The sequence below is a fragment of the Leopardus geoffroyi genome, chromosome C2 (genome assembly GCF_018350155.1).
Source record: "Leopardus geoffroyi isolate Oge1 chromosome C2, O.geoffroyi_Oge1_pat1.0, whole genome shotgun sequence".
Classification (NCBI taxonomy): Eukaryota; Metazoa; Chordata; class Mammalia; order Carnivora; family Felidae; genus Leopardus; species Leopardus geoffroyi.
In genome coordinates, this window is record NC_059333.1 from 109,389,943 (window position 1) to 109,416,969 (window position 27,027).

The 27,027-nt window shown below is 38.2% G+C and overlaps 1 protein-coding gene across 10 annotated transcripts in view; it reads left to right on the forward strand.

Annotated features, from left to right (window-relative positions):
• The window catches only part of PLCH1 (phospholipase C eta 1), a 221,024-nt gene that overhangs the window by 128,347 nt on the left and 65,650 nt on the right, over nucleotides 1-27,027 (forward strand). For all 10 annotated transcript variants that reach the window (XM_045503189.1, XM_045503187.1, XM_045503191.1 and 7 more), the window contains 4 exons: nucleotides 998-1,144; nucleotides 3,281-3,524; nucleotides 14,671-14,800; nucleotides 18,244-18,414. In XM_045503189.1, coding sequence (XP_045359145.1) covers nucleotides 998-1,144; nucleotides 3,281-3,524; nucleotides 14,671-14,800; nucleotides 18,244-18,414 — 692 coding nt within the window. The remainder of the gene's footprint in view (nucleotides 1-997; nucleotides 1,145-3,280; nucleotides 3,525-14,670; nucleotides 14,801-18,243; nucleotides 18,415-27,027) is intronic.

Below are 27,027 nucleotides of genomic sequence, written 5' to 3' on the forward strand. Positions count from 1 at the left end.
TCACCAAAAGCACATGAAATGGGAAAGGAGTATTTCCAGTTACCAAAGAAGGGGAAACAGGCAACACCAACAGATGCCCACTTCTAACAAGGTTCATCTCAAAGCAGAGAGAATTTAAATGATAGTTTTTAAAAAAGATTTTATTTTATTTATTTTTTAAAGTTTATTTATTTATTTTGATGGACAGGAGGGACAGTAGGAAGGGGAAGGAGAGAATCCCAAGCAGGCTCTGCACTGTGAGTACAGACATGAATTCACGAACCGTGACATCATGAGTTGGACGCTTAACCGACTTAACCACCCTGGTGCCCCTAAATGATAGTTTTAACTTGGACAGTGAGTGATTTGGATATTACCTGAATTCAATCACTAAGCTGTTCTTCTAGGTGGAAAATCTTAGCGGTTTATTTCATTAATCAACAGTTGTTTTATGTTCATTTGTGAAAACATGATTTGTTTTCTAATCACATTTAAAAAATGATATGTATCTATTTTCAAATATACATAAAAATCTAATAATGTGAGCCCATAAGTAACCATTATCCAACTTCAAAAATTGTTAACATTTTGTTGATCTTGTTTCTGTTGATTGTATGTGAAAGCATTATTACAAGATGTTTTTACAATTGGCTATATAAAAACTCACAAGACTTAATATGAAGTCCGAGAATTGCTTTATGAACTTAAATCCAGGTATCAAATGATCAGTCTCATAGCAAAAAATATGTTGCTGGTTAGAACAAAAGATGGCCCTGTGCAGCATTAATGCATTGTTTATCTGGAAGTAGAATTTTATTTCCAGGAAGGCTTTTCACTGGCTTAAGACTGGTGAATCAATTCCTCAATAGCTCTTTCTAGATTTCCTTTACCAACTTTGTCTTTTGGTCCTTAAAATCTTTAGGAGTAAATCAGAGGTTTTATTTGACAGTGAAGTTTCTGAACACCCATCTGCATGTGCATTGTGTAAGAGCTGAAAGTGCTGTAATCTCTTTTGTAGTTGAAAGATGCATGAGTGTGATGCAGTCCGGGACACAGATGATCAAACTGAAACGTGGAACCAAAGGGCTCGTCCGGCTCTTTTACCTGGATGAACATCGGACCCGCCTCCGATGGAGACCCTCAAGGAAGAGTGAGAAGGCAAAAAGTAAGACCAACCTTTGAATTCTTTTCGTGGCTTGAAATAGTAATACATGGGTTATATTGGCTGGGCTCTTTGGCAGCCTCAGATCTGTGAAACTTTGATATTTTTACAAGATTTGGGGTCAGTTGCTAAAGGATACAGAGAAACTGGATAAGTAGTGACCATTTTTGCCTTTTTATTTCTTTGGAAGTTTCACTCCATAAAAGTTTTCTTGCCCATGAATGCTGTAAATGTTAATATTTCCCCTGTGTTGGAGACATGATATATTTTTTAGTGATGTTTTATAGCCCGAGGCCTTTTATTCTTATTTTTTTTTTTATAAAAGGTGAAGGATATCAAATCCAGTGGGCTTTAAAGTATATTGCATTATTCTGAGCACGGTAACTGATTAGTGTATTAACAAAATTGTTTTAATGATTTTAAGATAAAGAGCTTTGGTCTGACTCCTGCTTAAACCCTCTCTCCCACACCTTGTACATTCAACACCAAGTCCTTGTTGGGTCCTGTGTAATGGCTGTCTCATCTCATTCCTTCCTGTTTTCATAGGAATCTCCTTGGTCTGTGGTCTCTTTACCTTTTGGGCCTCTTGAGAAACTTCCTAGCCAATCTCCATTTTGCTAGTTTCTGCTTTTGTCTGTTAAGATACTTTCATCTTCAAGTAGCACAAGACTTTGACTAAATTAGACTTACATGATAAATATATCGTCTCACATAACAAGAACTTTAGAGATCAGCAGGCCCAGGCGTGGGACATGAGTCTCTAGCTCTGTTTTCCCAAGTGCTCTTGGCTCTGTTCCTAGTGTGTTGGCCCTGTAGTCAAGGCAGCAGCAACATGGTGCTTCCTTTTCAGGAGGGAGGATTTCATTCCAGAATTTTGCCTCAAAGCAGACCACCCCATGTCTCCTTGGTTAGAACTGAATTACATTCCTACGCCTAAAGTAATCATAAGAAATAGGAATGGGGCCACCTCAATGGCTTAGACTCACCAGAACTTGCCCTGGAGTGGGTGTGGGCTCATTTCCCTGTGAATCATTTGGGGAATGAGTTGATACCAGAAGAAAATTGTGACTCTGCCATTAAGGCACAATGGAAGGGAAGATGGGGTATAGGAGCAAATCAATAAGATTACAACACTTCTGATTCATGCTTAAAAACAAGCAAACAAATAAGAAAGTACTGTTTTAGTCTAAAGTAATTGTCCCTGCTAGTGCTTCTCTGATCCAAACCTGCAGTGTTGCTCTCTTACCTGTATGATGCCAATCTCTGGTTTCTTGTATCAGGCTCTCTCTGATCTAGCCTTTCTAGCTTTATCCCCTGCTTCCTTTCTCTCTTTAGCTTTATAGTCTGGTGTAAATGCCTATTTAACATTCCTGGAATGGATCTCATGTTTCTGTATCTTACACTTTTTCTCCTGGGATGCCACCTTGTTTCTCTCTACCTCTCCAAGCCCTGCTCTACCTTCATCATCCTAGCATTCTTTTCTATAAATGCTCATCACATTTAGCTCTGCTATTCGGTTTTTTCCCTTCCAGTTTTTAACTGTCATCTTATATGTGTTGTAAAACTCCAAGGTTGGTTCGAGGTCTTCATATGTTTTCCCTTTGCAAATATGTAAACTATAATTTTGATGTATTCATAATCTCCTTTTTCTACCAGTCTTTTTGCCCTGATGCATACATCAGTCTTCCTATCATAAATTGCAACATATCCTGACTAAAAGCTTGAGAGGGCATTATCCAGGCTGCGCAGGAAGGTAGAATGGTATGTGGAGAGGGTTAATGGCAGGAAATGACAGGGTTTGTAGTTCACTTTTGAACTTAATACCATGATTGACAGACAGTGAGTTTGTTCATGCTTATTTTTTTTTAATGCTTATTTATTTTTGAGAGGGAGAGAGAGACAGAGCACAAGCAGGGGAGGGGCAGTGAGAGGGGGAGGCACAGAATCTGAAGCAGGCTCCAGGCTCTGAGCTGTCAGCACAAAGCCCGATGTGGGGCTCAAACTCACAAATCGTGAGATCATGACCTGAGCTGAGAGTGTCCAACTTCATCTTAAAATTTAAGATGATTTTGCTATTTTTTTCTTAATACATGTACATATCTCCACGTGCCACATAACTGCATTTCACTTTCCTCACAGTACTTATTGACTCCATTTACAAAGTCACCGAAGGTCGGCAGTCTGAAATATTCCACAGACAAGCTGAGGGGCACTTCGATCCCAGCTGCTGCTTTACCATCTACCATGGCAACCACATGGAGTCTCTGGATCTCATCACCTCCAACCCTGAGGAGGCCCGCACCTGGATCACAGGCCTCAAGTACCTGATGGCCGGCATCAGTGATGAAGATTCACTTGCCAAGCGGCAGAGGACCCACGACCAATATCCTCCCTAGAATGTTAATTTTGAGCTGTGTGTGTGTGTGTGTGTGTGTGTGTGTATTAGACTTCATTTTATTTTTTCCTATAATTTTGGGGCTTAAAGCTACTTTTCTTTCTTTCTCTTTCTTTACCCCTAGCACCTTTCTGCTCTCTCCTCACTCTCATCCCAAGTTAATGAATGCGTAGAACATACAGAAACTTAAGCTTGCCTGAACTCAGGAGCAGGCTTCTTCTGAGGAGATTGAATTTAGCTCCACAATCTGAGAGGTCTCCAACTGCAGCCTAATGTTTCCTAAGAGAGATTAGATAGCTGGGAAAGTGTTTATTAGATTACAAATCCTGCTTTGTAATCAAGTCAGTTTAGTTGAACAAGTACTTTTGAGTTCCAATTACACACACGGTATTAAGCTCCTTCCTGCTTTCTCTCTCTCTCTTTAATTTACAGTGTGGAAACTGATTGATACTGAAGGGGAAGTCAGTTTTTACACAATACCATTTACCTTCTCTAAATTCTTCAAGAAACTGGGAGACTCATCTGAGTCGCCTTAATTAAACTCATTTCTTGAGGTCCTGTAGTGCTGACAAGATAAATAGTTAACATGCTTGGTCTGAAGGCACCTCTTCTGCTGCTATGGAGCTGGTCATGTGACATGGCCTTTTTGGCCTCAATTTCCTTATGTGTAAAGTGAGGGCGATAGAGTTGTTGACTGTTTCGGTTTCCTTCTGCACATTTTGAAGGGTCTTAAAACACGTGTGCCCCCATCTATGAAGGGAGTCGTCCTACTTCCTTGCTGTTATTGGAATGTGTGTCCTAAATTTGTCCCCCAGAGTAGTGATAAATTTGTGCTGCTCTAGTTATAATTCCACACCCAGGGTATTGTTTGAGCAGAGTGGAAATATTCAGCCCATGAAAGGATTTTTGACAGTGGGAAAGTCTGAGCTGATGAGCCATGATATTTTCATCAATATTCACAGCATGCAGATAAAGGCACCTGGGATTCATAAATGAACAAAATGCAAACATAGAAAGGAACTTTCTGTGCTTTATTCTATTCATTTGGTTCTTAACTCCTTAACATTTGGTAAAAAACAAAAAAATGCTGAATAAAATTGCTTTCTGGTCTAAACCACAGAATCATATTAACAGTGCCTCGAACTAAAACAATATTCATTTCTCATGAACAGGAGATGTGAGATAGGGCACTTCAAGAACTGGTTAATCAGTGGCTCAGTGATGTCACCCAAGACCTGGGTTCTGCCGTTCTCAGCATGTTGGCGTGGTCCTTGGTCAGGGTCCTTGGTTGCCCCTTGGTCAGACAGAGGTACAGCAGCTTTGGGCAGCAGCTCCAAACACAGCCCTGCCCAGAGGAAGCATAGTTTTCTTCTCACAAAGCTTCTTTTTAAGAGGAGTGTAAATCTTTCCAGGATGCCCACCCCAGCCCAAGACTAAATATCATCATTGGCCAGAATTGTTACTGCAGGTCCATTCCTGAACCAGTCTTCGATAAAATAAATCAATTAGCGTAATTGGGCTTTGAGCTCAAGGCTCTTTTGCATGCTTAAAAACTAAAGACTCTATATAGAGTTTTTGTTTATGTGGGTTTCATCTTAATGTTTATTTTTGAGAGAGAGGAAGACACAGAATACAAAGTGGGCTTCAGGCCCTGAGCTGTCAGCACAGAGCCTGACGCGGGGCTGGAACTCACGAACAGTGAGAACATGACCTGAGCCGAAGTTGGATGCTTAATCCACTGAGCCACCCAAGTGCTGCCGAAAACTATTTTTCAAAGCAAAACAAATTTGTGAGAAAGAGTAGTGTTGCTTTTCACTTTGCAAGTCTCTTTAATGTGTATCTGGATAGAACACATGCATTCTCCTATCTGTCTCTGCCTTCAGTCTGCATGTTGTATTGTTTTGGTGGAAATGCATGAAGAAAATTTAGCCTCACACACATAAATAGTGGGAAAAGGGGGCTCCTCTTGGTTATGAGGACCCTTTGAATTGTACTTTGGAGACAGCTGTACTAACATCCATGAAAATAACCCTTCTGCCTTCATTAAAGCTCATGGTTCTTGCACACCTGAACAAAATAGAGCTTCTTCAACAAGGAAGAAAGAAGGAAAATTGCCGTAGGGGAGGACAATCAATTCTAGGAGTTATTATTCTCACCCAGTCAACTAGAACAAGTTCATAATATTCCAGAGCTTTTAGCCACTTATATAAATGACTTTCACAAGCCTTGAAGTAGAGCAGTAAGAGAAATGGGCATATTGTTTCTTTTTAAGTGGTAGCAAAATTTCCCCCTCTGTTAGATCTTTCTAGTTACCCTAGAAATGCATGCTCATTGAGGTAAGCCAGAGAATACAGAGTTGCATAAAGAAAACATCAGTAATCTTCACCCCTATCAGTTTTGCACCTTCTTCTCCAAGGTTACTGATGTTAACAATTTGATGCCCACTCTTATCTCCCCCACTCCATTTTTGGATCAGGTTGTTTGTTTTTCTGTTGTTGAGTTTTAAGAGTTCTGTATGTTCTGGATATTAATCACTTATCAGTTACATGATTTGAAAATATTTTCTTCGATTCTGTTGGTGTTTTTACTTTATTGATAATGTCCTTGGTGCACAGAATTTTTAAATTTTTCATGAAGTCCAGTTTGTTTTTTCTGATGTTTATTTTTGGGAGAGAAAGACAGAGCACAAGTGGGGGAGGGGAAGAGAGAGAGGGAGACACAGAATCTGAAGCAGGCTCCAGGCTCTGAGCTGTCAGCTCAGAGTCCAAAGAGGGGCTTGAACCCACGCCATAAGATCATGACCTGAGCTGAAGTCAGACACTTAACCGACTGTGCCACCCCAGGTGCCCCTGTCTGTTTTTTCTTTTGTCACCTGTGCTTTGGTGTCATACCGAAGAAATGATTGTAAAATGCCATGCTATGAAGATTTTGTTCTCTTTTCTGTTAAGAGTTTTATTGTTTTAGGTCTTACATTTATGTCCTTAATCCATTTTGAGTTAATTTTTGTGGATAGTGTTAGGTAGTGGTCCAACTTCATTCTTTTGCATGTTGATATCCAAGTTTTCCAGGCCCATTTGTTGAAAAGACTGTCCTTTTTCTATAAAATGGTCTTGGCAACCTTGTCAGAAATCATTTGACCATAGATGTGAGGGTTTATTTCTGAGCTGTTTTATTCTATTGGTTTATGTGTTTGTCTTCATACTAATACAACACTGTTTTGATTGTTGTAACTTTGAGATAAGTTTTGAAATCAGGAAGTGTGAGTCTTTCAAGTTTGTTCTTTTTCATGATGGTTTGGCTTCTCAGGGTCCCTTGGTATTCCATATGAATTTTAGGATTGGTTTTTCTATTTCTGCAGAAAAACATCATTGGGATTTGGATAGAAATTTCATTGAATCTGTAGATTCCTTTAGTAGTATTGACATTTTAACTAAATTATCTTCCAATCCATGAACATCGGATGTGTTTTCATTTAGTTATGTCTTCTTAAAATTTTTCAGCAATGTTTTGTAGATTTCATTGTGCACCTTTTTTACCTCCTTTATTCCTATTTTATTATTTTGATGTGATTATAAATGGAATTGTTTTTGTAGTTCCTTCTCAGATTGTTATTGTTCATATATAGAAATGCAACCAATTTTTGTGTGTTGACTTTGTATCCTGCTATTTTGCTGAATTCATTTATCCTAACAGCTTTTGTTGTGGAGTCTGTAAGGTTTTCTATATATAAGATCATATCATCTACAAACATAATTTTACTTCTTTCTAATTTGGATGCCCTTTCCTCCCTCCCTCCCTCCTTCCCATTGCCTAATTGCTCTGGCTAAAACTTAGTACTGTGTTGAATAAAAATGGTGAAAGCTGGCACCCTTGCCTTGTTGCTGATTTTAGAGGAAGAGCTTTCAGTCTTTCATTATTGAATATGATATTTACTGTGTTTTTTTTCATATGTGGCTTTAATATGTTGAGGTAGTTTTCTTTTGTTCCTATTGTGTTGAGTGTTTTTATCATTAAAGGGTATTGAATTTTGTCAAATCTTTTTTCTGCATCGATTGAGATGATCATGTGGTTTTTTCCTTCAGTATGTTGATATCGTATATTACATTAATCCATTCTCATATGTTGAACCATCCTTATATTGCAGGAATAAATCCCTCTTGGTCATGGTGTATAATTCTTTTAGTATACTGCTGAATTTTATTTGCTAGTATCTTGTTGAGGATTTTTGCATGATTGTTTATTGGTCTGTATTTTTGTTTTTCTTGTAGTATCTTTGCCTGGGTTTATGAGCGTAATGCTGGCCTCATAGAATGAGTTAGGAAATGTTCCCTCCTCTTTAATTTTTTGGGAAAATTTGAGGATTGGTGTTAGTTTTTTTTTTTTTTCCAACGTTTATTTATTTTTTTGGGGACAGAGAGAGACAGAGCATGAACGGGGGAGGTGCAGAGAGAGAGGGAGACACAGAATCGGAAACAGGCTCCAGGCTCTGAGCCATCAGCCCAGAGCCTGACGCGGGGCTCGAACTCACGGACCGCGAGATCGTGACCTGGCTGAAGTCAGACGCTTAACCGACTGTGCCACCCAGGCGCCCCCGGTGTTAGTTCTTTTAATGTTTGGTAGAATTTACCAGCGAAGCTATCAAGGTCAAGTATCAAGTTTTCTTTGTTGAAAAATTTTTGGTTACTCATTCAAGCTCCTTACTAGTTATAGATCTGTTCATGTTTTGTTTTCTTTGTGCTTTAGTCTTTGTAGGTTTTGTGTTTCTAGGATTTGTCCATTTCATTTAGGTTATCCACTTTGTAAGCATGCAATTGTTCATAGTACTCTCTCTCTTTTTAAATGTTTGTTTGTTTGTTTGTTTGTTTGTTTTTTAATATGAAATTTATTGTCAAATTGGTTTCCATACAACACCCATGCTCATCCCAACAGGTGCCCTCCTCAATGCCCATCACCCTCTCTTACCTCCTTCCCACCCCCCATCAACCCTCAGTTTATTCTCAGTTTTTAAGAGTCTCTTATGATTTGGCTCCCTCCCTCTCCAACTTTTTTTTTTTTTTCCTTCTCCTACCCCATGGTCTTCTGTTAAGTTTCTCAGGATCCACATAAGAATGGATAAAGAAATTGTGGTTTATATACACAATGCAATACTACTTGGCAATGAGAAAGAATGAAATATGGCCTTTTGTAGCAACGTGGATGGAACTGGAGAGTGTTACGCTAAGTGAAATAAGTCACACAGAAAAAGATACCATAGTACTCTCTTTAAATCCTTTTTATTTCTGTAGAATTGATAATAATGTTCTTACTTTTGTTTCTGATTTTAGTATTAATTTGAATTCTTTCTCTTTTTTTTCAAAGAAACCTACATTTTATTTCAATGATTTTTTTTTCTCTGTTGTTTTCTTTCTCCATTTCATTGCTCTTTCCTCCAATCTGTCTTATTTTCTGCCTTTTCTGCCAGCTTTGGATTTTTAAATTTTATTTACTTATTTATTGCTAGTTTTGGATTTAGTTTGTCTTTTTTTTCTAGTTCCTTAAGTGGTAAAGTTAAATGTTAATTTGAGATCTTTCTTAAATTTTATTTTTCATCTTTAAAAACATTTATTTTTAATTGAAGTATAGTTGACATGCAGTTACAGTCGCTTCAAGTGTGTTTCTTATTTTTTTTTTTTTTCAACGTTTATTTATTTTTGGGACAGAGAGAGACAGAGTGTGAACGGGGGAGGGGCAGAGAGAGAGGGAGACACAGAATCGGAAACAGGCTCCAGGCTCTGAGCCATCAGCCCAGAGCCTGATGCGGGGCTCGAACTCCCGGACAGCGAGATCGTGACCTGGCTGAAGTCGGATGCTTAACCGACTGCGCCACCCAGGCGCCCCGTGTGTTTCTTATTTTTGTTTTTTGTTTTTTGTTTTTTTTTTTTTTTCAACGTTTTTATTTATTTTTGGGACAGAGAGAGACAGAGCATGAACGGGGGAGGGGCAGAGAGAGAGGGAGACACAGAATCGGAAACAGGCTCCAGGCTCTGAGCCATCAGCCCAGAGCCCGACGCGGGGCTCGAACTCACGGACCGCGAGATCGTGACCTGGCTGAAGTCGGATGCTTAACCGACTGCGCCACCCAGGCGCCCCTCTTATTTTTGAATGTAAGCATTTATAGCTGTAAATGTCTCTCTTAGCACTGCCTAAGTTTATATGTTGTTTCCATTTTCATTCATCTTTAAGTATTTTCTAATTGCCTTTATGATTTCTTCTTTGATCCATTGGTTATTTAAAAGTATATTGTTTAACTTCCATAATTTTGTAAATTTTCTAGTTTTCTTTTTGTTATTGATCTCATCCCATTGTGGTCAAAGAAGATACTTTGAATGATATCTGTGTTTAAAATTGGAGACTTACTTTAGGCCTACAATATTATCTATCCTGGAAAATGTTCTCTGTGTGCTTGAGAAGAATGTGTATGCTGCTGTTATTGTTGGTTCAAGTGTTCTGTACATGTCTGTTAGACCTAGTTGGTTTATTGTGTTGTTTATATTCTCTATTTCCTTACCTTCCATGTGGTTTTTCTATACTTTATTGTGAGTGGGATATTGAATTCTCCAACGATTACTGTAGAGCTGTCTATTTCCCCTTCAATTCTGTCAGTTTTTGCTTCATATATTTTGATTTGTCATTAGATGTGTAATTGTTATAATTGTTATATTTGAAACTTTTATCAACATATAATGTCCTTTTTTATCTTTTAGAAACATTTTTTGATTTAAAGCTTATTTTGTCTAATATTAGTAAATCCACCTCTGGTCCGTTTCCATTACTATTTGCATGTAATATCTTTTTCCATCATTTCACTCTCAACCTGTTCATGTTTTTGGATCTTAAGTGAATCTCTTGTAGACAGCGTATAGTTGGATCATGTGTTTTAATCCATTCTACCAGTCTCTGTGTTTTGATTGGAGAATTTAATCCATTTACATTTAAACTCCTTACTGATAAGGAGGGATTTTCTTCTCTCATTTTGCTGTTCACTTTCTATATGCGTTATAACTTTTTTGTCTTTTGTTTCCTGCATCTGCATTACTGTCTTTTTTGTTCAGTTGATACTTTTATAGTGAAATTTTAAATTCCTTTCTCATGTCCTTTTATACATTATAGCTGTTTTCTTTATGGTTACAATGGGGGTTACATTTAACATCATAAAGTTATAATATTCTAATTTGAATTTATACTAGCTTAGCTCAATAGCTTTTTGAACCTGATTTCGTTTGCCCGTGTTTACTGGCAATAGAAAGTTTTCGTGTTTGAATTAACCAGGTTGACAGCTGAGGGATTTCATATTCTGAAAATATGCCATTTGGAAAGCAAATGTACCCCAGAATTGCACAGGGAATAATTTTATAAGAAATATAGAAACAGTTGATGCTTGTGTCAGTGAGGAGAGAAAAGGACAGAGGAAATTAATAATAAAGAAGCTGATGTCAAAAATAGAATAGTTATGTTGAATCAGAGGACAATCCTCATACATATTTGTCAGGATTTGATAGGGTTGTAGGTAATATTTTAATAACAGAATAACATCTTTGGTTGGACATACATTTAATTACATTAGTTGAGGACAACATTACAAATAGGCCTGAAAATTTCAGCTGTGAATGAATAATGAGAATAGTGAATCTTAAGTGGCTGTATGAAAAAAATCCCTCCAGTGTAAAATGTAATTCAGGTTATTTCTGGAATATGGCCATGTTTCATGGAGGTAGATGCATTACTCATGTCTATTAATAGCAATATAGTGTTGTGTTTAAGGACTAGTATTGCACTGCCTGGGATTTGGCCCCAATTCTGCCATGTACCGGGTAACTTTGGATAAGTAACTTAAACTCTTTTGCCTTAGAGTCTTTGTCTGTCACATGGTAATGGTGTTAATCATAGTGTGTGCCTTATGTACTTGTGTGAAGATCAAATGAATTGATGTACACAAAGTGTTTAGAACACTGTCCAGCACATATTAAGCACTTATAAATAATAGCTACTATTTTATTGCTGAAGAGAGGTAAGGACTGGCAAATCTTTTGCTTTCCTCTTCAGATTAAGTCTGAAATCTCAGTGGCCCCAGCATGAAAGCCTCGGCATTTTTCTCCACCAGTCTGTTCTCCTCCATGATTTACCCACCTTATCTCTTGACCCCACAGGAGAAATTATTACCTCTGGAAGACTTTGGGCAGTCTCGAAAGGATGTTGTCAACTGAAGGTTTACACCTTCCCAGTAAATCAGGGGCCCTGCAAACTGTAGCCTGTAGGCAAATCTGGCCTAATGCCTTTTTTATATGTGGTCCTGAACTAAGAAATGGTTTTCAGTAATTGGAAAAATAAAATCAAAAGAAGAAGAATATTTTGTGAAATTCTGAAAATTATCTGAAATTTAAATTTCACTGTCCGTAAATAAAATTGTATTGGAACATAACAATGCCAATTAATTTATGTGGTGCTTATAGCCTCTTTTGTGTCACAATAGCAGAATTGAGTAGTTGCAGTTGAGAGCTGCAAAGCCTAAAATATTTACTATCAGGCCTTTTCCAGAAAAAGTTTGCCCAACCCTATGGTAAATACTACCATTCAATACTTAGAATTTCCTTTAACTTTCTGATAGAAAATTCTAGGCCATAACTGTCATTCAGTTTTTACTATCCCAGTTTTTCTTTGCAGAATGATTGTTTCTCTTCTTAAACTCACCCTGTATGATGATGTGAGTCATTAATTTAGAGCTTTCTTGAGTACTCATATCTTAATTATGAAGAATAGCTTTAAGATATCAGAATACTTTTACCTGTAATTGTATACCATGTGTACTGTTACTGGGAGAGAATGGTTTTTCCTTTCATAGAATCTTAGAGTTGGAAGGGACTTCAAGGTCATCTAGTTGTGTTCACTGACATTATAGATGAGGAAATGCAAGGCCCAAGAGGTGTGCCATAAGTGAGCCACTGTCACAGTGCCAGGTCAGCAGAATCAGGATTAGTGTCTGTTTCTCAGTTGGACTCTACCTCTATGTCTTACCAATCCCATATTCCCTAAACCAATTGTCAAGGCCAGTTTATATGTTGACACTGAAGGCCTTCTAGACACAGGCCTATCCTAGGGTTTGTACTGGCAGAATACTCATATTTAGGGTTTGCTTGTCCTTGACTCTTCTCTGGAGAAATCTTTGAGAGGCTTTGGTAAGGAAGTATAAAATAAAAGGATGAAAATATGACTGCTCTTGGACTCATTTCATGACTTCTTTGAACACAGAGCAGTGTCCACAGTCATAAGAAACAGAGATGGATGGGTACTGTGTGTCCAGAAAACAGAAAAAAAAATGAGATTCAGGTATTTATTAATAATTGGCCCAAATGTTTCACTCTTTTGATTCTTCAGTTATTTTTACCCTAGTCCTGGGTCACCTGTTAACTTCCAGATGTCATGTATAATGAGGTCCTTCTATGAGAAGTTGAATTATAAAGAACTGGGCTGGTTATTTTCCAATGTTATAAAGGGAACAAAATGTGAAACAAGGTATTTGCAGAATTTAGGTATTTAAATCTAGAAGAAATAAGTCTTTATGGTTGTTTTGACTTCCTGAGGTCCTATCTCCTACAATCATAATTTGAATTGCCTAAGAAATGTAAATATGCTATGTTATACTTTTAGTATTTTGACTTAACATGAAAATCAGTTTGATATCATCTGCTTGAGGCAAATATTATCCATTTCCCCCTCTCTCACCTACTCTCATTCTCCTATTTGTTGGTTTTAAACCTATGCCTTCCCTTACTTTGATTTTCTGGTTTCTTTCCACCACCTTTATTCCCCTTCAAATTTTGAAGCCCAGTTTGGTTTTCTAAGTGTGCACATGATTCCTGCTTTCTGCAGTTTACCCCCAATAACTATGAATCATCCATTTTTTAAAAATATTTATTTATTTATTTATTTTGAGAGAGGGAGAGAGAGAGAGAACGTGAGCTGGGGAGGGGGAATAGAATCTGGAGCAGGCTGCATGCTGTCAGGGCATGGGGCTCAATCTCTCGAACCCTGAGATCATGACCTGAGGTGAAATCAGAGTTGGATGCTTAACTGACTGAGCCCCACAGGTGCCCCTTGAATTATTCATTTTTTTAAAAAATTCAGATCACCCATTGGTTACCATTTATTCTGCTTCCTCATGATGTGAAACAACCCAAGAGTCACTCCCCCTGAGGGTTTTTTTTAAAACCTCAGGTCACATGATGTAAATCTTCTGTATCTAAACTCAGCTTCATACCCTCAGTCACTGAATATCCTACCTGCAATTTGAGCGTAACCTCTAACATATGAGGTTTGCTTATGATTTAGAAATTTGAGGCTCTTAGGTAAGAACCTTCCAAGCTAGTAATATGGAGATGAATATAGTATAGAGACAGATCTGCTGTATAGGAGACAAGAATACTAGACTAAGTTTCCAAAAATGTGGATCTCTTACTAATTTATCCTTAACAAATTTCTGCTGGGGGACCTGGGGGGCCTGGGGGGATGGAGTGTGCTGGGTTCTGCACTGACATCGCGGAGCCTGCTTGGGATTCTCTCTCTCCCTCTCTCTCTGCCCCTCCTCTGCTTGCTCTCTCTTTCTCTAAGTAAACCAACATTTTTTAACAATTTGTCTTCCTCTAGTTTTATATCCTCATCTGAACAATGAGGAGATTGAACTAGACAGTTTCTAAATGTAGGAGTGGACTGAGGGGAACTGAAAACATTGTCTAGTGTGGGGTATTGTGAAGGTAAAAATACGCTAACTGGAAGGTCATAGAGGAAGAAGATAAGGCCTAAATTTGGTATATTTGAGGTTTCATCACATCGTATTCCTTTACAGATTGGATAAAAATGTGTGAGTTAAACAAACTCCCAAAAGAACTTGGTTTGACTCTCATTTCAAAGTGAAGGGAATCACCCCCAAGCACCCATTCCCCTGTTGATTGTTGTCACTGGTAGCAGATCACTAGTCCATGGATTCTTCTCCAAAGAATTTCTTCTCAAGCTCTGTGTTCATGATAAATGTCCTTGTGAGTATTCTGTGAGAGCAGTTTTTATTTTCATGAAAAAAGTGTTTCTCTTGACCTTTCTTCATGTGGGTAAAGCAGACCTTTGAGGAAGCTGATAAGAATGGTGATGGCTTATTGAATATTGAAGAGATACACCAGTTGATGCATAAACTAAATGTCAATCTGCCCCGAAGAAAAGTCCGACAAATGTTTCAGGTATGTTTTCACAAATGGGTTGGCTTTTTGTAAAATACACGTTGCATGTTATTGATGTCCTTAGATATTTCAAAGGCTATTTTGTTATGTTGGAAGTTGGTATCACCTGCTCTGTAGTGTTTTATTTTTCTTTGATGAAAAGAGAGGCGTTTTGTTTCGTGAGGGAAAAAAAGACTTCCTAAACTTAGCATGTGTCCACAGTTTCACTTCCTAAAATGCTTTTTTATTGTTGCTCTTTTCAGAGAGTAATTATAAGACTACCTGGCACTTAGATATTGGAGCAAACTCCGTGAAGTCCCTTCGAGAGGGTGATAACATCTCACGTGTCTACCTCACAGAGCTCTTGTGAGGATCAGAGTAAAGACTTAGTAACATGAAAAAAACAGCACTTATTAAGTTCTCAAGAGACTCTGTTTTGTTTCAGAGGAGTTTAAGATTTAGAATCCATGATTCTCAGAAGTGCTACATCACTCCTACCATTTCGGGAGCTCGCCAGAAGTTCATTCAACTGCCTGTTGGTATTAGATGAGATGCCCTTTCCCTGTTGGTCAGTCCTTGAGGAAAATCCTTGGGCCCAGACTTATTCTGTGGCACCCAGCTGGGATTGCACTTAGTCCTCTGTCTGAGGTGCAGAAGTGAGCTCGGTTAAGTGGGTGCAAAGACAATGTTAGATTACAACTAACAGCTAATATATTAATTTAGGAAGTGCTCTTATTTGGAGATAAGTCATAACCACAATCCATGTTTTGCGATAATTTTCTATTCTAAGTGACATTTTGTATCTCGGTGATGTTTTGTACACATAAAAATAGGCAGAAGGTGTGAAATTGTGTGATGGTTAATGTTTTGTGTTTCCTTTGTTTTCTAACCATTTGTGCTTAGAGGTGGGAAGGGCACAAATGACATGAGGGATGAGGGGCAGTGAGGAATGGTGGAGGCTGGCTCCATTCTGTGACCTCTTACAGTGGGCCCGTGCTTGGGAAACTCTTGGCTGGACACGGTTTGCAGCGAAGGGAACTTGGTCCCGTTGCACTGGAGAACAACATAAGAGAGAGGAAAGAAGACGAAGGAATATGCTCTAGAAGGGACCCTGGAGATGGAGTGAGGGACTTGGGAGGGGAAATGTGTTGTCACAAAGAAAGTGAACTGTCCTTCAACTTAATGGGAAGTTTTGCCGTGTTCCTGGTACTCCCTGTGACATCTCACTTTTGCTTGTTGTGAGCCCCACACTCCCATCTGTTCGTTTTCATAGAAAATGCTCATTGTACTGAAGAGTAGCTGCTGATTAAATCAGAAGGCCCAAGCTTAAAGAGAAAGGCAAAGTCTATACATGCAAAAATAATGATGTGAGAGTACTTTTTGGAAGTAAGATAAAGAAATAACATAAGCTATTGATCTATTTTTACTTATATGTTTTCCCCCTTCAGACACTTTTTAATTTCTTTTAAAAATTATTTTAAATGTTTATTTATTTGTGTGAGAGAGAGAGAGAGAGAGAGAGAGAGCATGAGTAGGGGAGGGGCAGAGAGAGAAGGAGACACAGAATCTGAAGCAGGCTCCAGGCTCTGAGCTGTCAGCACAGAGCCTGACGCGGGGCTCAAACTCATGATCCATGAGATCATGACCTGAGCCGAAGTAGGTCGCTTAACTGACTGAGCCACCCAGGTGCCCCAACACCTTTTTATTTCTAATGCACTAAACATTGTGGAGGGTAAATCAGGAAATGTTTACGTCAAATGTTTTATGCATTTTAAGTAAATCCTTTAGACAAACTTTAAGAAAACATCAGGGGGGTCTTTTTGTGACCTTTAGGTTTAAAGACTTATCAAGTCAGAAGTGATAGAACATTTCTAGATAGAACATTTCCACTGTAGGTCTTGCATCTAGCAGGGTTGTGTAAATGCCCTTCATGGCAGTGAGAGGACCAAAGATCTTAGCATTGTCTCAGGAACATTCTTCTTCTGGCTGAATTGCTGGTACAGACATTGAAGCCTTTCTAGAGGTTTCTTTGCTTTTGTTATTGTAGAGCTAGATTCAACTAAAATTTTTTAAAATAATCTATTCACTTATGGATAGCTCCTTTTGAAGTCTTTAGATGCTGTTGTTTAATGTGAGAGTTTTACTGTTCTTAATTGTTACAGCATTTACAAGGAAGTTGAAAAATGTTTCTTCTCTGTATCCAGGGTTAGATACTTTGAAACAAAATTAGGACAGAAATTTGAACATTAGACCCAGTTTCTTAAAATGCGGTGATTCTACAAACAAGCATCTCATACAGCAAAAATGTGGATATTTTATACACCATTCTCCTTCTACATTTAAAAGGATAAAAGGCAACAGCAATCTGCCCTATAACGAAACTGTGTATGATTTAAATATTGGCTAAAGTATGTGTTCATAATTGTCCCAAAGCTAACAAAGTTTTTAAAAAATCTATCTTTTATGAACATGTTGACTTTCAAAGCTATGTTTAAACCCCCTACATCTGAGTATATGTCATAAAACCCATGCATTTCAAGTTGCCATTCATTCCCTGTCAGTTTTCGTTCGGTTACAACAGTGTCCATTTAAAATGAAGATCATGTAAATAGATTTGTTGCTCATAACATATCCCCAACAATTTTAGTGTTTTCTGGCAAATTCAGCCAATCAGAAGGAAGATACATGGTGAAAGATTCTTGCTCAATAATTACTAGAAACAAATTATTTCAACTAGAAATCAGTCTAAATGGATTTTTCAGACTTCTGTGGAGAGGAAACAAGGAGGTTTCAATGACCCTGATAGCTGTAAGAACAATAAACTACGTCTGTCAAATTAGGAGGGATTCTGTTATATTTAAAAACTGTATTGATTGGATTACATTCAGAAGCTGGTTAGAGACTGGTATTTTCATCATGTGTCGGATATTTTTTCTCTTTTGTTCATGATTCATTTTCTCCAAGATTTCTTTTTCATTAGTTTCTTCAAAAGATCAGCTTTTGGTTTAATTGCTCTCCCTTTGCTGATGTATCTATTTGGTTCTTTATTTCATTGCTTTTTGCTTCTGTTTATAATTTTTTTCTTTATATTTTCTTTAGCTTGATTTTTCTAGCTTTTTGAGTTGAATTATTATCTATTTTTAATCTACCTTGCTTTCTAATAAATTGAAAACTTCATTTTCCTCTAATTACTTTTTTTTAAAGCTTTCTTTGTTGTTTATAAATTTGCTGTGATCAGAGAAATTGGTTTTTATAAGGTTGATTGCTTATAACATGAAACTTTTTTTGTGGCCTAATAAATAGTCATTTTTTAAATGGTTCCATGTGTGCTTTAAAAGACTGTGTTTACCATTTGTGATACGTGTTCTAGCCTTTTTATAGTAAATATTATTTCTCAGCATCTCTGTACTGAATTTCCTATTTAAAACTCTCACACTGCCTTGTTTATTCTATGCCTCTTTCAGGAAGCTGATACAGATGAGAATCAGGGAACTTTGACATTTGAAGAATTCTGTGTTTTTTACAAAATGATGTCATTGAGACGGGACCTTTATTTGTTGCTCTTGAGCTACAGTGACAAGAAAGATCACCTAACTGTGGAAGAACTGGCTCAGTTTTTGAAGGTGGAACAAAAGGTATCATTAGACTGTTGAATTACATGTTTACTCAAAACTATTTATGAATATACAGGCTTCTTCTGCTGTTGGATATAGGTATACCTTATTTTTAGGATAGATGGGTAAATATCACAATTCCACCCCCAAAAAAATCTTATTTATGAGTTATTTCTAACATGTTTCTAGCAGCTTTTAAGAGGGTGTGATAAATTGAACACTTGTATAATTTTTTACCTTAAATATGTTGAGTGTAGAAATGCACGTTTTTCCACAAAGTAACGGATGTTAACTCATGTGTTTCAGTGTACATATAATGGTTATGTTTTCTTTATACTAATAATATAGATAGGCATTTGTTAACTATGACATAATTCTTTTTTTTTAACTTTTTAAAAGTGTTTGTTTATTTATTGAGACTGGGAGAGAGAGAGAGAGAGAGAGAGAGAGAGAGAGAGAGAGAGAGAACCCTGAAGCAGTCTCCATGCTATCAAGCACAGAGCCCGACATGGGGCTTGAACTCAGGAACCGTGAGATCATGACCTGAGCCGAAATCAAGAGTCAGACGCTTAACCGACTGAGCCACCCAGGAGGTCCAACTATGACATCATTTTCAGCTAGCAATCTAGTAATTCGTTGATAACTCTTATAGAAAATTGACATTCAATTATATGAGAAGACTAAGTAAATTAAGTCCCGATTAGCAAAGATAATCCCTAAATATATTTAAAACAAGACTTTTGATTTTAATACTATGTAGGGTCAACTGTGGTCAACAAAGCTGGTCTTCTCATACTACTTTTTTTTATATTGCCTTAAACTCTGTTTCTCACTAAAGTAGAAGAATAAGTGAGTGATTGAGGGGGTGTTAGCTTTATTGAGTATTACTTGACCAATGAAAATTGTGTATGTTTAAGGTGTACAATGTACGGTTTTGATATAATGTATACATTGTAAAATGATTACTACAATCAATCTAATTAACATTCATCACCTCACACCGTTCTGATTTGTGTGTGTGTGTGTGGTGAGAACACTTAAGATCAACTCTCTTAGCAAATGCCAAGTATATAATGCAGCATTATTAACTGTGGTCACCATGCTGTACATTAGATCTCCAGAACTTCTTCCTGTTTAATTGAACTTTTATACTCTTTGACCAACACCCTCCCATTCCCCCCAGTCCCTGTCAACTGTCACTCTACTCTGCTTTTATGATTTTGACTTTTTTAGATTCCACTTACCAGTGAGATCATGCATTTGTCTTTCTGTGTCATTTCACATAGCATAATTTCCTCTAGGTTTTAAATATGTCACAAATGGTGGATATGATTTAATCAATCTTGCCTACATAATGGGACATCTACCAAGACCCCTAAACCATGAGGTTTGGAGGGCTTCTGGGTTGGTGAAGCTACATGGACGGACTGGGAAGCAGAAGGGGTATGCCCTGAGAGGGCACAGATGCTCTGAACACCTTCCCCAAGGCTATTCATGAGTTGTACACTTTGTAGTAAACCAGTCCTAGTAAATAAAGCACTTTTCTGAGTTCTGTGAGTCATTCTAGTGAATTATGGGAACTGACAGAGACTTTTCCTTGACTAAACTCTAGATAGGCTTTTCTGAGTCCTTTTTTGACTAGGCCCTGTTGTTGGGCCTTGTCCTCGAGAGTCCAGCTGTAGCAAGAATCCTGCTAAGACTCTTTAACCAAACCTCACATCCTTGATATCTGATCAACTCGATTTCTGATAAAATTCCCTATCTTTCACCATCTCCCACGTGATATCTGATCACTTTCTTTCCTTCAGCAAAGAACCCTGTTAGGTAGGGTTAGCCAGAATCCCACTTACCTCTAATGTTCCCTCCACTCCACCCTGATCCTTGCTATAAATCCCCTTGTCCATCCTGTATTTGGAACTGAGCCAGTACTGAGTTCTCTTTTCCCCTATTGCAATAGCTACTGATTAAAATATGTTTTTCTTGCTTTAACTACTGTCTAGGTCTGTTTTTTTCTTTGATAGAGCCCCTAAATTTGTAGTAGGCCAAGTGGAAATAGGGGAAGCCTGAACACCTCACTTGCAGCTGGCATCTGAGATGGGTCAGTCTATGGGACTGAACCCTTAACCTGTGGGGTCTAATGCTAACTCCAGGTAGTTAGTGTCAGAACCAAATTGTGTTGTTGGACACCCAGTTAGTGCTGGAGAATCTAAAACTTGGTTGGTGTCAGAAAAAAAATATACTAGATGTGGTAATGATTTACTTTACCCCATTCCACAGTCACACACATTTTAGGGATAAGAGAATCAGATTTAATGAATTTTGATGTTGCTTTCTTAAGGATTAAGTGTTAGCAAAATGCTTGTATCAGAATCAGTTATTTTAATTAGTTTGCTAATTTGGCAAAGGGAGCAATTCTCCATTAACAAAGTTAGCTATAATACAGGTAGAACACAAGATGGAATAAAAGATTTATTGTTTTGCCCAGAAAATATGCTCTTCTACATACATCTCTACTCCTCTCTTCTCTGTTCTGGTAACTACTTTTTCCACTCTCACCTGGAGAGCTCCTCTAATACAGAAGAAAGAACATTAGACCAGGGGCCTACGAGACCTACATTCCACATCTTACAAGCTTTTTTGGCTGGAGGATCTGGGGCAGATCATTCATTATCATTTCTGAGCCTTTATTTCCTTATCTATAAAAGGGAGCTTACATCTACCTTTCCTATCTCATAGTGTCAACTTGGACTTTGATCGTAATGATGAATGTGAAGGCCCTTTGACATAGATGTTCAGAAGCACAGCAATGTGACAAATTAAAATTACAATATTTAAAGCTACTGACTTCAAATTCATTTGGACAAGTGGAAGTAACCTAGTCCATTTGAATAGCAATAGTGGATATCACTTGCTAAGGGGCATGTGTTTCTGTCCTCCTTTTGGTTACATTGACATTCAACCAGTAGACTTAATTGGGGAAAACAGAAGCCAGTGTTCTATGACATCTGCTTCTGGTGGATAATTACCTGTATCCAGTTTAATTTTCTAAATTAACTTGAAGCTGCATATGGGTGTACTCTGAAAGAAAGTTTTAAAAAATTATCATATATCGAGATGCATAAACCATAAAGAAAAATATTAATGTCTTGAAGCTTTAAGTTTATATGTGGTCCAATTTGTCAAATGCCATAAAGTTAATGTCTAGCACAAACTAGGTATTTGTAACACACAAAGGGAGAAATAGTGAAATTCCTTAATATGGAAAGTACTGTCACAGGCAGTTGAGGGGAAAAAAATGAATACCCAACAGAAACACAGGCAAAACATTTGAAACATGAAAAATTTCATAAAAACTCAATAAACCTATGAAATTTCACCCTTCATTAGTAATTCAAATATATATAACAAAATGAAAAGACCATTTTCCACCCACCAGATATATAAAAGTTAAAAAAAAATACTATCAAACATGGTATCCATTGCTTAGATTTCTAGTGAAGTTGTGGAATGGTATAATCTTTCCATCAGATAGTTTAATTATTAAATTTTATATAATTTATAAGACTTTGACCAATTTGTTTTACTTCTTAATTTTTTTTTTTCAACGTTTATTTTTATTTTTGGGACAGAGAGAGACAGAGCATGAATGGGGGAGGGGCAGAGAGAGAGGGAGACACAGAATTGGAAACAGGCTCCAGGCTCTGAGCCATCAGCCCAGAGCCTGACGCGGGGCTCGAACTCACGGACCGCGAGATCGTGACCTGGCTGAAGTCGGACGCTTAACCGACTGCGCCACCCAGGCGCCCCTGTTTTACTTCTAATAGTTCATTCTAAGGAAATAATTGTGTACAGAAAAAAAAAGGATGTAAAGTTGTGCATTTTATTTATTAAATTTTTTTTTTTTGTTAATGTTTATTTTTGAGAGAGAGAGAGACAGAAACAGAGAGTGAGTCGGGGAGAAGGGGTGGGCAGAGAGAAGAAGAAACAGAATCTGAAGCAGGCTTCTGGCTTTGAGCTGTTAGCACAGAGCCTGATGTGGGGCTCAAACTCACGAACCACAAGATCATGACCTGAGCTGAGGTCCGACGCCTAACTGACTGAGCCACCCAGGTGCTCCACTTGTGCATTTTATTTTATTTATTTAAAAATTTTTTTTAAGGTTTATTTATTTTTGAGTGAAAGAGAGTGTGAGTGGGAGAGGGGCAGAGAGAGAGAAGGAGATACAGAATTGGAAGCCGGCTGGGAGCTGTCAGCACAGTGCCTGTTATGGGGCTTGAGCTCACCAGTCATGAGATCATAACCTAAGCCGAAGTCGAACACTTAACCGACTGAGCCACCCAGGTGCCCTTTGTGCATTCTAAAATAGAGAAAAATTGCTCCCTCTCTCTCTCTCTGCCCCTCCCCTGCTTGTACTCTGTCTCTCTCAAAAATAAATAAAACACATTAAAAAAATTAATAGAGAAAAATTGGACACAATCTAAAATGTGCAGCATCAGAGTCATTGGTTAAGAGTTTTGTGGGATTTTGAATTTTAAAATGGGATTTTCACAATGGAGCAAATTGGAGGCAATTTGACCATTCATATGGCAGTAATTCATTCATTTCTGATGGCATAAAATTGGTGTAGACATCAGAGTATTCAACTTACAGATTTACTCAGTTGTGAAATAAAATATCACTGCTGGCCATATGTGATGTCAAAGATTATCTGAAATCAAATATTGGCCCATGGGTCAGACTTCTATTTCACTGAAGTCCTCTGAAAATTGAATTTATGCCTTTGACAGGTCCAAATGCTGTTTGATTACGTCTTTCATTTTTAAAACATGTATGTGCTAAGAGAAATTCTCTCTGTCTTTTATATCCATGAAGAAGTGCCAATTAGAAGAGACCAGCTGGCTGACATTTCTCTTTCATTCTTCCTTGCAACCACAGATAAAGATCACTGACATCCGCTAGCTTGTGATTCCAGAGTACTAGGTTTGGTTGAGGTTTTTTGGTTTCATTTTCCCCCCTGTGTTTGCCAAAAGGCAGTCTATGTCTCCTCCAGATTTACTCTCCATTTACTGTCAGTCTATGTCTCTTCCAGATTCACTCTCCATTTACGGTCACTGGGGCGGAATGTGTTTCGTATTCTATGCTTTTTCAGAGTTTTGGTTCCGGAGCTATAATTGGATTTCATTCCCCCATCCCCCTTGACAGCCTTTCTTAACAAGCCTCTACTCTCTTTCTATCCTTTTGTTTCTTGTGGCTTAAGGCGAGAAGAAGAGAAGGCAGGACTATTGAAGCATCCTTACAGTCTGAAAAACCAGCTAGCTGTTTCCTGAGCACAAAGGCTATCTCCATGGATAAGCCAAAAGCAGGCTTCTGTTTATGCATCACTTTCATCTGAAATATACCTATGTGTGGTTAATTCCAGGGGAATTTTCAGAGCTTTACTGATCTCATGCTGGAGGGCCCTCTTCTTATTGTAACTGCTTTTATCTGACATAGATCTATACATTATCTCATTGTGGCACTTTTAACAGTTGCCCCTTTTGTGTCTTTAAACTCTCCGCTAAAATATTCCCTTGATTCTTCTAATCCAATTACCAGTGTTGTTTGTACCATCTCCCTTCATTATTCTTTACTGAATCCAGAATGATTTCGTGAGAGTCATGGTCATTCTAACCTTACCTCCCTCTATGATAAATACTTAGAAACTCTTCTTTGCTTATAACTATCCCTTTTGGGGCTAGTGTACCTTTATCTTTTTTTTTTTTTAACGCATTTTCTTCATCATAAAAGCATTCCTTTAAGAGTCATTCCTGAGTTTCTGTTCATTTACTTAATTATTCACAGTTGAAGCAATTGAGAGACTTTTCAGAGTAATTACATCTTGTAGTATTTTTGCAGCCTTTAATATAGTTCCAAATGGCATTTTTCTGTGAAATAGTCATACCTTCAAATGCTTTGAAAGTTGTGTTTTAATTTCAAGATGAGTTAGAGGTAGCCATTTTGGGGAGGAAAATTCTTACTTATTTGGTTGAAAACTGAAGGGCCATTCACTGAAAAATGTTTCTCCACTCCCTTCTGAAATTAACCAAAAATAGAGGGAAGAGGCTTTTTCTTCTGTATAAAACTATGAGGACAAAGAGAACAGGGGAGGAGACAGGAACAACAAAATCTTGAAATTTGTCTGATTTAAAGGAGACCTCAGAGCACTGAAACTCAAGCCCACAGAGCAGGAAACCATGAAGTAATTTCATTAGCCCAGGGGAACCCCAGAAAAGCTCAACAATTGAAGTCACGTGATGCTTTTGAAAATACGAGATGAGAAGGGGTCAAAAACCCAAGTACTGGTTGGAAGTAGGGCTCTAGATCCTGTCTCCTACTTCTTGCAGCAGAGCAACTGTCCTTCCTCCATCCTGGCCTAAAAGTAAAAGTCAGAACTGGAGAAAGATGGCCCAGAAGGGTCTACACTGAGGCATACCAGGCACACCTGAGTACTGAAAAGATGGGGATTGTGGTAGATAGTCTGTGAAGATGGCTGTGACAATTCTCCTATTCCTATATGCATGCCCCTTGGCAAGGTGACTTTGCCTCTCCTCCCATCTGTTTTCCTGTCCCTTTAATCTCGTCTGGCTTCGGGATTTGGTTTGACTAATAGATTGTAGCAGATGTGATGTACAAAGAACCTACGCCTCCGGGAGCCTTGATGATTCCACTTTTGCCCTGTTGGAATTGTGCGACTACCACGTGAGGAAACCAGGCCAAGGTTTTGTGGATGAGACAGTACTCAGAGAAAGAGGCCCAGGGCCAACAGCCAGCACCAACCACAGACATGTGAGAGAGGCCCCTTATACACTGACTTGTAGTCAGGGGCCCACGTGCCTATAGGCACTTGAATAACCCATAGGTGAGAACAGCAAAATAACTGTCCAGCCAAAGCTGGTCCCACTTGCCATCCTGCACAAATGTGATTTTAAAACAGTGGTTGTTGTTTTAAGTTTCTAAGTTTGGGTGGCTTGTTTCAGAGCGATAGGTAACGAGTACAGGAGTGAAATGAATGTCTGTGCGGTGTGGGAGAGCCATAACCCTCTTCTAACATTCTGCTCCCAGGTTTCTATATAAGGGAAATTACAGGTAGGAAATAGGAGACTATGACAAGCTATAGAGGGTTGTTGGATAGTGGCCCCAGAAGATAAGTCCAAGTCTTAACTCCCGGTACCTCTGAATGTAACCTTATTTGGAAATAGGGTCTTGGTAGACATAATTAAATTAAGGATGTTGAGATGAGATAACGCTAAATTTAGAGTGGACCCCAAATCCAATGATGAGTGCTCTTACAAGTGACAGAAAAGAGGATCCAGACACACAGAAGGCGGCCATGGAGGCAGAGGCTGTACTTACGAAGCCCCCAAGCCAAGAAATGCCACGGTTTGCCAGCAGCCACCAGATGCAAGGAGGGAGGCATGGAACAGATTCTCCCTCAGGGTCTCCAGAGGGAACCAACTCTACCCACACCTGGAATTTGGACTTCTGGTCTCAAGAGCTATGAGAGAATGAATTTCTATTGTTTTAAGCCAAGTTGGCGGTAATTTGTTACAGCAGCCCTAGGAAACTAATATACCAGTCCCAGGAAAACCCCCAAAATCTGAAGATATAGGCATCAGACATCTAATAAAATAGTTCAGACAGGGAATTCTACAGCGAGCCCCCTAGTCACTCAGCCTGCTCGTGAATACAGAGCTTCCAACCAATTTATTACTGACTTTATTTTAAATACATTTTTCAATAGCTAATTTTAAAATGGGTTTTAAATAGCCAAGGCTTACCACATGTTTGAGGAAATCCTCAACCATAAAATACAGAGACCAAGGTACACAAATAGCATTGAGAAACTTGGAGGAAATGGAGGCAATGCAGGGAGAAGGAAATTTTAAAAACTGCCCTTAACATCAGAGTGATGAAACAGAAAATTGCAGCCACGAAGCAAGAGCAGTATGCTGTGGGAAAAGATGGTTCTGAGGAAAAAAAGAGCAGAGAAGTAAACTCAATAAGTGGCTTAGAAGATAAAGAGAACATTGCCCATAAAATAGAACAAACACAAAGAAATGAAAAGTAGAAAGAAAAGATAAGGAAATTAGTGGATTGATTCAGAAAGCCCACTCTGAATAATCAGAGGTACAGAAAAAAGATAAGAACAAATAGAAGGGAGATTATAAAATAAATAATACAAAAAATGACTAGCATGGAAAGGTAGAACTCTCTAGACTAGCAGGGCCACTCAGTGCCAAGCACACTGGATGTAAAAAGAGACCAATGATAATGAAATTTCACAAAGCCAAGGGTAGAGTAAAACCCTAAAAGTTTGCAGAAAGAGAGAGGGAAAAAAGCGCTGATCCAATTAATGAGCAAAGGCAGGTCCTGTAAAAGGAGTAGATTGACTATGGCATCAGACTTCTCAACAGCACCTCTGGAAACCAAAAACATGGGAGCAGTGATTTCTGACTTAGAATTTTCTACCTGGTGAATCTGTCAACTGAACGTGCGTGCAGAGTGAAACACACATGGAAGAACACAGAAATACAAGCAAGAAATAAATAATTTACTTTCTGAGTACTTTCTGATGAGAATGACAGAATGAAGTCA